Below are 12526 nucleotides of genomic sequence, written 5' to 3'. Positions count from 1 at the left end.
GGCATGAATCTTTTCCTTTTCTTAAGGTGAACTGCAAGCTCTTTGTCTTGCTCAAGGGATTGCAGCTACCATTCCTTCTTCTTTTCTACTGCCTTTCTAGCCTTTCCTCATGTTTCAAACCCAGGGTACCCAAAGTTGTCTCCTACATTTCTGTTTAGATATTTAACATTAGATGTACAGAGAAGTAATGCAATCTCATAGAAAGAGTCTAGTATTGAGACTTGAAAAATGGGCAGTATATTTTTAGCTCTGTCTCTAACTTGTTATTAATTGGAATACTTGTAGGCTTCACTTTTTTCTCCCTGCAAAATCATTTTTGGAGGAGAGCAGCATATCATTCTGGGCTTTAAAACAGAAAGAACAGTAGAAAAGCATGTTTTCTTTTCATAGACAGATCAGTTTTTGCCACTTCTTTCTATTTAGGAATGACCTTGATTGTTTTCTCACTGGAACCATGGCCGTGATTAAAAAGACTGTTAGTTGCAAAGTTGAGGTTCTTTTTCATTTTGGTTGGTTGGTTGGTTGGTTGTGGGGCTTTTTTGGGGAGGTGGGGAGGTGGGGGGGGTGGGGAGGTGGGGGTGAGGAAAGGTTTTTTTCTCTGTTTTTGGGGTTTTTTTAAGTCTGGTCTTGAAAAGTAAGCTTTCATTTATAAATATGCACACACATACATATTTAACACATTGAAAAACAATGTGGGGTTTTGCAACTTGATACGAATTCAATACTTGAATTTCAGGAAGAAAGTAGTTATTGATGCTGTAAAATGTGTGCATCTTGGGACTGATTTGTCACTGTGAACTGCATGTATTTTTGCATTTAGCTGAAATGAGAGTTGATCAGACCCAGGAGTTCCAAAAAAGCTAAAGATGAGGACAATCCTGGGGGTAGCCCACTTTTAGCAATGCTGTCTTTACTGTCCAAATAGGCTTCAAATTTCTAGGAAAATCCTTTTGAAGATCTGTAGCTTAAACACCTGGTTCTAGCAAACGTTTTCTGAAACATTTTAAGACTTTTCTGATTTATGAGCATCTGGGTATATGTGTAAGGTTTGTTCTTTCTTTGTGAAGTCTACAAATTAGGATGAAGGCAGGCCAATGACTACATTTTTCTCAGGAAGTGGGAACATCTGGAGATCAATATGATTCTGTTTATTATATATGTTCTAAAAGAAGGTATTGGGGCCACTAGGGGGAGATAGAAAGATTTTAGAAATTAATTATTTAAAGTCAGGAACATGATTTAATTTTATTTTGCATGGGTACTATTAAATCAGGGCCACAAGTTTTAGTTTTTTAGTTAGTTTCTAGTACCAGTTCCATCTGTAGGATGTGAAAGGGGAGAGCAAACCCCTAGGAGAAATGAAGTGGCTATTAGGGTTGTCCACCCCATGGTAATAGCCTTTCTAGGCTGCCCCTATGCAGTGGTTTTTGAGGTTGTGTCTGGAAAAAGCACCTTGCAGCAGCATCAACTTGCATAGAACTGCAGTGATGTGTTTTTTATGTGTAGGGAGTAGTGAAGACTCCATTCGGGTTGTGCTTCACTTGTTGCTCTAGTGAGTTCTCTTTTTATGCTGTTTCTGTGGGACATCTACAGTCTACAAGGACTTTGTTAGGCAACGAACAATTATCAAAAGGAGTGTTGTGAGAGTTGTGACCTGTTGAGTGACTTTCGCTGTGGCTCTGGCAGTGCCGCTGTGCAGGGCCAGTCCAAGGATGCACCATGTTCCAGGTCTCTGCCTGGAGCAGTCCTACTCCCAGATGTATGTCAGAAATTGAGTTTTACTGAAAATCAGGGTAGCTTTTATTGCCAGCCTTTAAAAGTCTTCTGGTTTAGTTTCATTTAGGAGCTGGAAAACTTAGTAGAGAATTCTAGCTGCGTTCAAAAGAGGTCAGCTGCTGATTTTGAGGAGCATGAAATAACTCTCCAATAACATCCTGTAAAGAAATTGTCATCATACTTGTAGATTATGTCCTTAAACTTTTTAGACTAATTTTAACTTTCTGTTACTTTCTAAGCCCACAAAATCTATCCTCTCTTTCAGAAGACTTCATAGCTTAATAATGTTTTGTTTTATACACTCTCCCTAATCTTCAAATTCTTCCAAGCAAATTCCCTGACAAGATTGATACTTTCTTGAAAAACTATGATATGTTTTTACTTGACATTTACTGTAGCTCTTAGAAGGGTGGAAAACCACACTGGAGGCCATAGCAATGAACTTCTTACCTGATGTTCAAAGCATCTTGACATCAATATATGTCCAGTGATACTTCTCAGGAATTAGAGTATCATATATTCAGTCAGTCAGGTTTTCTAGACTTCCATTTAAATCATTAGTATTCTTTTCAGTCTTTAGTCCTGTAATGCATGAAAGTTGTATTCTTTGGAACAGTAATATATGCCACCTTTCTTTATTCTCCTTTTTCTCTTATATGTCAGGTTTCTGGAAATCCTGCTCCCTTTTACAGGGCTCATGCACTCCATCCTGGGGAGGATTTTTTAAAAATGTATATTAAAGTAGGATTACTGTTTTCAGTTCACTACTCTGGAGTCACAACATGAACATGTTGCAATTTTCTGGCATAAAGCTATTTCTAACCTAATAAAATAATTTTTTTTCTGTACACTAATATGTCCAGTAGTATCTGCACATTTAATTGGAATTGAAATTAGACATATTTATTTCTATTAATCCCAGGTAAGGTTTTGTTAGAGCACACATTTACAATTCAACTGAAAAACACTGTGAAGGTGTTGGTTGTGTGTGGGTGTCAGTTTTCATTGCCTTTCTGAGATGCATTTCTGAGTGTACATAATCCATCCATGGCTTTATTGACTTAAAACCACCATCAACACCCAGAGGATTTTGAGAATCAAGCTGCTTTTTTTCATCTTCATTGACACCAGTGAAACCTTCCCAGTTTTCATCCAGAGGCAAACATGAACTGAAAAACAATGATATCATAGGGATCCCAAAAAATTCTTCTAAGCCCCAAGTGTAGAGCATTTAGCAGTTGTTATAATTAGCTTTCTGTGTGGTTAGATCATAGACGGGTCTTGTACTGTACTTGCAGCTCAGTCCTTCTCTACTAATTTGCTGCTCCCTATTGGTCATACTACTGAAATTGTGATGAGTCATGAGTGAAGCGTGCTCAGATTCATCCAGTACCTTTTCTCCCAGATCATAACAAACCATCTGACAGACAGACAGAAGATTGTATATTTTTCAGAAGTTGGCACAATGTTGAGTGTTGAGTTTGTCTTCTAATGAGCCTGAGCCAGAAGCTGCTGCAAAGTGAAGACAGCCTTGGGAGCAAAAGGATTTTACAAATTCTTTAAGCACCCCATTTTCCTCCTTCAAATCCCACTGTACACCATCTGTTTTCCTTTCATGGGACAGCTAGATTTAACAGGTAAGGCTCATTACTGTAGGCTTGACTGGGAAGAACTGTAATGCTTTTTTGTGGAAGAGGAAGGATCCTGAGCGCACCTGAGCTGGGGTGACATTTGGTGGCAGCTGCATGAGCTCTTTCCATTTTTCTCCCTGCTCTGTCAGCACAAGCTTCTGCTGATGTCATCTTCCAGGTTGTTCTTGGTTTGATATATTCTCTTCATTCACCTCCACCACACTTTGGTTGTCTTTGCCAACCAAAATCCCTGGAAATCCTGCAGACTGCACTAGCAAGAAAAAAATTCTTAGTTATACTTCTGGGCTTCCTGTTCCTGCCTGCTCTGGAGTGCTTGGGTCATGTTATCTGAAACAAGAACTCCCCATATCATTTATCTTGTGCCATATCAAGGAGCATGGTTTGGATTTTAGCAATAGAAACGATATCTGTATAAACTACAAACACATAGAGAACAGAGTGAGGAAGGTTTGGTTGTTTTTAGGGCATTAATTGAGTCTTCATTAAAGACACAACTAACATAATGTGGTAGTTTATTTTTCACATAAGAATTTAAGAAAATGTAATCTACTTCCCAGGAGATAACTGCTACAATGTTTTGCGTCTGTTGTTGTGTCACAGCTTTTAATGGTCATGAAATAGAATTTGTCAGGGACCACTGGATTTTTTAGTGTACTGTTTGACTCAGCCATCTGTGTGGGCAGTGACTCAATATGTCTTTCGTAGAAACTCTTCTGTAGCCCTTGTTTTTCACACTAGCCCTATCCCCCGTTTGGAAATAAAAAACTTTAACTGCTGTTGCAGATTACACTGAAGTCTAAGTAGTAGGAACAAAGATGTTGTGGAAATAGATTTTGTATTCAAGACTTTCCTTGCTGTGGCCAGAGGAAAGCTACCAGGCTGACAAATGTGCATCAGTCTGCTTAATTGACAACTTCTATGTGGATACATGATACATGAACCAAATGAAACGAGAAGATGAACAAAAAACCCAACTATAAATAGAAGTTGTTGGTCATATAAAATATAGGTAAAATTGCTGACAGAAGTAACAAAATGAAAAATTTCAGAGTAAAAGGCCTTTTTAGGAAGTCTAGATCTGCTTTTAGTGCTATTCGCAGGGTGGTGGGCTGTAATCCTTTAACTTCTAAACCCCAGGTGGACAAATAATTTTGATGTGGGCTTAAATATACTAGTATTCTGTGAAGCACTTACGTGTATACATAAATCCCATTAAGTGAGGCTAAAATCTGTGCCTGAAGTTAAGGACATTTGAATGCTTCAGTTGCTGACAGCAGAACAGGACCTCCAAGCCTTAAACTGGGAGCTTTTTTTGGTGATGCTCTGCTGCATCAGGGAAGTGCAGCCTGCAATGATGGTGTAAACACTCTTTGTTTATGACTGAACAATTCTAGGTGTTCAGCTTCAGTGCACCCTTTAAGCCTGCTTTGTGTGAAAGCATTGTGGTAGCAGAACACATTTCTCACTCCAAAATGGATCTCCTTCTTTTCATCATAGTGACATACTCAGTGCATACATTTTCTTCCACTGTAGATAAAATGTATTCAGCTGGATTTTTTGCCTCATCGTTTTTGGTGAACGAGCCTTGGTGATGTTTATGGTGTGACTATTTTGTAGTTTTAAGTAAAGAGGAACACTGTTGGCAAGCCTATAACTTCTTACCTGCTAAGAAAGTGTTATTGGCTTAGAGTCTCCTTTATAATGGACTTCATACAGTCCTGTTAGCTGTGCTTGGTCATTGCTTGTCCTGACAGGATAGATCAGGTTTGCACACAAGGTAGTGGAGGTGAACAATGAAAACCCAAAGGAAAAGAAGCTAAAGAGTTCAGCAGAAACAAAATAGTTCAGCGATTCTTTACTCATCACACAAATAATGCACTTTTCTGGGGATTGATTTTTAGTCTTAAAGCTGTGAATCTTGTTTCCTCTATACATTTGCATTGATATTGCTTTGAATATTATGCCAAACCTGTCAGTAAGTTCTGCCTAAGAATGCTGTGGTATTTAACTGTATTGTGCTCCTGGAACAGCTGTAAATGTTTAATAGAGCACTTAAAGGATTCCTTTATCCAGTGTGAATTTTACTGCATTCCTCCCTGATTCTACATCAAGCAGTTGGATTAGAAAGACAAATAAAATCTTTGTTTCATGAAAGCCTGAAACTATGAATCTTAGATGGATTTGGCACAATATATACAACAGCATTGTACGTTCAGATTTTTATTTGAGCTTAAGATGTTACTGTTGAAGAATGTGTAATATTACTGCTTTGGCTGTGTCTCTGTAAAAGACTTTGTTCTGTTCTGTTTAATCAAAAGGCTTTGAGGATGTTTTCCCCTGTTAGGATGCTAAAAGATGTATGATATTTGTTTCAAACCCCTCACAACATATATTATTATAAAATACCTCAGTGCTACAACTCATGGTGAAATATGGTTAACTTTTATTTTGGGTGTTGCTTTTACTAACAACAGTCAGTATTTGTCCAAATTGCAACTTCTTAAAGTGAAGTAGATACTTCTATATATCATTTTCCCCTAATTCAATGTTATATGAGAAGACAGGAAGACAGATGAGGAGGCTGAAGCGTATGAGGCCAAAGGTATTGATAATGTAGAAATGCTGAGTGCCTATATCTCCTTCACAAATTTTTATTGCTTGTGAAGGATTTTGCTTCATGTGCAGTCAGTAGTGGTGAGTATTAATAGCTGTTGAATTGTATTATTTCTTAATTCTGTAAGGGAATTAACTGTGCTATATTAATGTGGCTGGTTTTTCCACCAGTTATTCAGGGTGGCTTAATAAATTAATGTTAGAGAATTTTTTTTCTTTTTTCATTCTGAAAGATGCTGATACGGCTCAGGATGTTAATCAGGTCTCAAATTCACAAAAGTGTACACACACATACATGTGTGTTACAGCCTGCATTACACATGTATAAACAAATTCATGTTTCAGAGGTGTTACAGCATTTATGTCAAACACTGACTTGAAGAAATGTGAAAAGAACCAGTAGCTCTGTCATGCATTGTCTTAGAAAAACCTTGTGTCCTATAGACTAAGGTGTTGAAGTTGATTGACTTTAATGTAAAAAAAAAAAAAAAGAAAAAAAAGGAAAGAAAAAGCAAGCACCAATTGTAAGGTTTTTTTCACTGTGAATCAGATGTTTAGAAACTCTTCCTCTTGCTATGGTGTCTCCTTGGTTTCCCAATGGGGGAATCTTTCACACAGTGGAAAAATTTAGAGGTTCCCACTTTTCCAGCTGCATGCTCAATCACTAAACATTTATGAACTAAATGATCCTTGAAACCTCTTACCCAGTCATTTGTGAATATGGTTTGAAAATGACTAATGGCTTCAAAAGTTGGAAAGGAGAATGATGGAGAAAAGATGAGACTAAGGGCAAAAGCACTCTGCATGTGTTTGCAGAAGCATTGATGTGATTGTATCAATCTCTTTTTCTCAAGATATCATGTGTAGAAGGGGTAGATAAAGAATGAAAAGGGGAAAACCAGCAGAGGTCTGGAAGTGGAAATGAATGGAAAGGGCATGTGGTCAGGTAGGTGTGCTGTGGAGCTACAAAGGTGTTTTCATGTGGGTGTTGCAAAGAACGAGAATCACATTTTTGAAGGAAGAACAAACAAATTACAAGAGAAACTGAGTAAAAAAGGTTCCACAAATGGAAGTGACTGTGAGAGAGGTGAGGCAATGAGACACTGAGGTCAATGTCACAGCAGGAAGTGGGGCAGCATGTGGCCTGAGTCCAAGGCAGTTTTTTAGTTCTTGTTTAAAAGCACCAAATTGGATGGTACATATGTTGAAAATTTTAGGTTTTTTCTCAGGGAATTTTCTTCACTGGAGCTATAGGAGGTACCTGAGACTTGAAGAGACTGTGAAAGATGTGGCTTTGAACGAAAAGAGTAGAAATTGGACTCTGCTAAGCCCAGGAAATGTTTGGTTTTTTTTAAAGGAGAGAGAAGTTTTATAATTAGTTAGGGAATTCCTTATACTTGGTGTATGCCCTGAGGAAGAAAGTGTTTTAGCAGCCAGCTGAAGTTATAGTTTATATAGGCTTTATTTGCATTTGTACAAGTTGATTAATCTGTTCACAGTCAATGTTGTGGTGTATTAAAATGAACAATCAGTGTATATATTCCCAGTATAGAGTTCTTCTATCAGATTTGTGTTTTACACTGTGTCTTATGTGAAATCAAGTCAAGGATCCTACAATGAAGTTTCTGTTGATATTTTGATTGAAACTGGTGGGATGTTGTTATACTAAATCTTGCTGAACTTTTACTGTTGAAGTTGAGGCTTGGGATGTAATACCAAAATACATTTCTTTTGAAGGTAAATATTTAAAGAGGCCCTTACCATTTCTCCAGCTGCTTATGCAGTAGTGGCTGTATAGTTGTGCATGCAGATTGTCTCCAGGGAAGTCTGAACTGGGCAGCGGGAGGAAAAGGGAATTGCAATTTTACAGGTCCAATTTGAAGCAATACCCCAGAGAGGCATCTGCAGAAACTGATGTGAGGGCATTGTTTGTAAGCTACAGAGACCTACAGAGGAGGCAGCTGGAGGATCCCTTAGGTTTTCTGCAGAGCAAAGTTTATAAAACATGGATCTGTCTCCTTATCTTTCAAAGTTGTGCAGCACTTTACAAATTATTACGTATTGGTTACTGATTTTTAGCAGTCTTCTCCCTCCTGCTAACACCCTTGCTGTCTGCTTTACTTGCTATTGCCAGAAAATCTTTACTGTGTTAAGTTCAATGTAACAAAAATGAGTAATGTCTCAGTCCCTTTGCCTGTTCTTTCATGTCAAGAAAGTTTATGTGGGGCATTTCTAATGATCTTCACTAAAATCTATGATGGTACAAATGCCATTATTTTCCACATGAACCATGAAACCAAACTAAATTACAGAGGTATGAAGGAAGATGATGTGGTATTAGAAGCCAAAGCCTACCGTGTGATTTTGTTTAGAGAAATGCTGGAGGCTTTGAAATGTCAAATAGATTCCAGTTGTGTAATTTCAGGATCAAAGTGTATTAACACCCATACTTAAAGTAAAATAATACCGTTTTCTGGCTTGATTCCATTTATCTTCAATGAAAGTGAGTTCCTAAATGAACATGACTATTTTAAATCAAGGTTTCAGGTAGATTTCAGAACCTGAACAGTTACAGTTTTGGTAGGAAAAATGTCAGTGCTTTTGTACATCTTGGCTAATGCATTTTTTTAAAACACATTTATTATAGAATCATAGCATATGCTGAGTTGGAAGGAACCCATCAGGATCATTGAGCCCAGCTCTGGGTCCTGCATAGGACATCTCAAGAATCACACCATGTCCCTGAGAGCTTTGTCCGAACACTTCTTGAACTGAATTATGGTTCATAACCAAGCAGTTCAGTTACCTGTTATCCTTTAATATGCTCATATGTGTGCTGAACTTCAGAATTAATCTGTGCATGTGTCTATGGGTTGACTTTCTATAGTGCATACCTACTGAATGGTTGCCATATACTGCTGAAGACTTGGACTCTGGATTATGATTGTATATCTGTGTCCAGTAACTTTCATAAGGCACCTTTTGGAACTTACCCACATGCTGTCTACTAAGTCCTTGCTCTCTTTTTTTCCTTTTGTGTTTCTTAAACACTGCCTTGCTTTCAATTTCTGTACTTTTAATTTAAAAAAATGTTTTGCTTTTCTCTCTAAGAAATACAGGGAGAAAGTATATGTCATTGTGTGGTGTATTACATCAAATTAAAGCTGCTAGATTTGAGTATGCACCTCAGAGTTAATTCTGTCTTATGAAACCTCAGGACTGTGAGCCCTGGAGAAGAAAGGGAGCACCAGCTGAAACCTGCAGTGATAGGCGAGTTCACAGAGGGTTATTAATGGACAGTTCCAAATCTGCCTGAACTAAAATTTCAGTAATTCTACGTCTGGAAAAGAAATTTAGAAACTTATTAGAACCAGTTATCATTTTGACTTGCTTATAGCAGAGTTCTTAGTATTGACAACTTGTCCTTAGGGTTAAATAAGGAAGTTGTTTTAACAACCAGCGCTGTAAAACTCTTTACTGGATGTACAAACATGTGTGAAGTGATGAAAGAAGACAGTTGAGGAAGGGATTAATCACCCAGCTTGTTTTAAAGACAGCCACACTTAAAGTATTGTTTTGAGATCTTGGCACATTTGCATGTTCTATTGTTAGTTTTTTCAGGCATTACAATCCTTGTGGTTCTTTGCCACCGTTTTCTTTTTGGGTTTGTTTTAAATACTTGAAGCAGGTATATTAAGGAGACTTGCCATCTTTGCCCTGATAAAGTGAAGGTCTTGACTTCTCTTAGACAAAATACCAGTCCTGCCTAGTGTTTGGCTACTTCTTGAATATAGACTATAGGCCAAGCTGAGTTTTTAGACCGAGAGAGACCTGTAGTACTGAAATCAGGTGACTGCCAGCTTCACTGACTAAATAAATTTTAGCAGTGCTTCTAGAAAGCAAGGAAGCTTCTAGGTAGGTATGCATTTTAAACATTCTAACATGAAGTTCTAAGGTATAGAATATATGTAGGTAATGTCTGTAAATGTTGGATTACACTGTGTATTTCACTAAGCACTTCTGACTGTAACAGAGTGTGTGGGATTGTTTGGTTGTGCTTCCAGTTTAGGCTTTGTAGCTGCTTCTGAGCACTGATGCATCTCTGGCTCTAAATGCTGTTCCCCACTTTAGGTATTTTACTTCTTCTGAGTGCCTCCGCTACTTCCACCAGATATTAGAGCAAATCCCCCAAATCCTGGTGAATCACCCAAAGGCTTCTCTGTGATTCACATCTGGACACCATTCATATCACAGGAGGAAGTAGTGCCTCTAGTTGCCTTTATAAAGGCATTCCCAAACAAATGCAGAAGGCAAGCTGGGCTTTTTCTGAGGGAGTAAAGGCAGTCCAGAAATAAACTGTCAGAAATAATGCTTTTGTGAATGGAATTTCTAGAAGAGGAGTTTAAAAATGGTAAGTGGATATATGCTAGTAATATTCAACTTTTTTCTTTTTTTTTGTTTTCAGATCACCTTTTGCTGCTGTCACAGATTACTCAGTAACAAGAAATAATGTCATACAGCTGTGTCTGGAACTAACAACAATAGTACAACAGGTATGAGACAGTTTGTTTAGCAGGTTACTTTTTTACTAAATTTTAAATGGCTATTACCTTCTTCACGTAATTTTGTTTTACACTATGTGTGTGATTGTCTGTCCAATATAACAGAATAGTAATACTTGATAAATGCTTCCTAAAAATTCTGTTTCCTGGTTTTATAATACTCGTTGGGGTTGTGCTATGTATATGCCTCTGTGTATATATTAGTAGTAAGATTCATCTTGGGTTCTCTAGTCTAATATCATCACTATAAATTTGAGAAATCTACTTGAAAATTTGTATATTTAATTTCTTGTATTTTGTCTTTAATTTTTAATTAGGTGTGTGATTCAAAATGACTGTGTATATTGAACTTTAGTAAGCTGCTCTTTCATACAGTTCATATCATCTAGACACCTGTTAACATAACACACGTTGCCATGGGGGTAGAATATTTTGAATATATTTTGGTACATATTGCCTTCAAGAAATCCAGAAGTAGATAGTGAGAAGCACTTGCTTAACAGGCTTCATTTGTGAGTGCAATCCTGAGGATATCCCCTGCCCTTCTGTGTGTGGTTTATATCTGTGTGTTGTTCTGCTGAAATAAAAAGTCTCTGCTGCCAAACAGTCATCTGAAGGATTGTTTGCACTTGAGAAGATAATGGAGAAAAAGGGAGAGAGTGGGCTGGGTAGGAGGACTGGTTTTCAGAAGCATCACTCCAACAAATTAAAACTAAACTTCTCCTATGACCTCTTGGCATGACTTTGTATGATGATACTCTCTCTTTCATAAAAGCAATGTGTTTTCCTCTAACCCTTTCATAACGCTGCCAGTCCATCCTTCAGCTGCCCTGTGCTCCCCACCAGGCTCCTCACCATCACCCTGCCTCAAACTGTTATTTTACAGGAATTAACTCATTATCAATTTATTTTCTTCCAAATTCATCCCTCCCCATGGTACTACTGATTCGCTATGGTATAGGTAAATATTTCTCTATGTATATTTTTCAGTGTGAATGAGAGGAAATGTTATTATTAATATCTTTGCAGAAGAGCAGTTTTACCTTCTCCAACAACAATGTAATTCCCCAATCAGGAAGCAGTTCATGAATCCATCCTTTGAAGTCCAAAGGAGCATTTATATGCCTAAATTTAAGCATACTCTGAAATTGAATTGGTCTGTAAGTCAAAAGAATGGTAATGGAAAATTCCATTAGTAGTCCCAAACACATGTGGTTTGATCTCTACTTAAAACAATTGCATACCAACATAGCATTTCAGATGTCTTAGCTGAGCTTTTTTTCTATATGACCACTGAGCACACTTGAAAATCCTCATTGTGCTTTCTTAAGACTGTAAATTGAATCTTTCAGTATCACCTGATAGGTCATTTTTTCTGTCTTTGCATCTGTTTTCTTTTGTATGCAAAGTACTTTATAGTACATTTCTAACTTAGAATAATTCATTTTTTTGTAATGAAAGACTTGCAGAAGACAATGCTGCAATTTTTCTTTTAACAACACCTAACAGCTTTTTGTAATGCTTAAAGGTTTATAGAAAATATACAGTCTACACATCTTTTAATACCTTTGAATTCTTAAGACATTCATATTATTTAAAAATAGAACTCCAGTTACTGAGTTTGATCAGGATTTTTTCGTGTTGTTTAAGTTACAGCTAATGTTTAGACTTATTAACCAAAAATCAAGAATTGATTCTTTAGTCAAAGTGGAGGGTAAAAAGCTAAAATTAACGTGACTTGCTTGAATTATTTTGCACAGTTTGTGTAACTAATTGTAATATCAGTGTTTTTTCATAGAATTTAGTTTTATTGGTTTGTGTGTCCCCCCCCCCCTCCCCAGCATCAGTGCTAGATGGATAATTGAGAAAAAATGATAGAATTACATCTCTCATAGAGAGTGTGAATTATAAGGAAATCTATTG

At 37.3% G+C, this 12526-nt stretch overlaps 1 protein-coding gene across 9 annotated transcripts in view; it reads left to right on the top strand.

Moving 5' to 3' along the window:
- CNKSR2 (connector enhancer of kinase suppressor of Ras 2) overlaps positions 1 to 12526 on the top strand; it is a 209991-nt gene that overhangs the window by 50174 nt on the left and 147291 nt on the right. For all 9 annotated transcript variants that reach the window (XR_011697485.1, XM_071551813.1, XM_071551983.1 and 6 more), the window contains exon 4: positions 10507 to 10594. Coding sequence is in view for 8 of the 9 variants with exons in the window: in XM_071551813.1 (XP_071407914.1) it covers positions 10507 to 10594 (88 nt within the window). In the remaining variant the exon portion in view is untranslated. The remainder of the gene's footprint in view (positions 1 to 10506; positions 10595 to 12526) is intronic.

Source organism: Pithys albifrons, chromosome 1 (assembly GCF_047495875.1).
Source record: "Pithys albifrons albifrons isolate INPA30051 chromosome 1, PitAlb_v1, whole genome shotgun sequence".
Lineage (NCBI taxonomy): Eukaryota > Metazoa > Chordata > Aves > Passeriformes > Thamnophilidae > Pithys > Pithys albifrons.
Note: the sequence above shows the minus strand (reverse complement) of the source record. Positions and strands in the feature narration are given on the sequence as shown.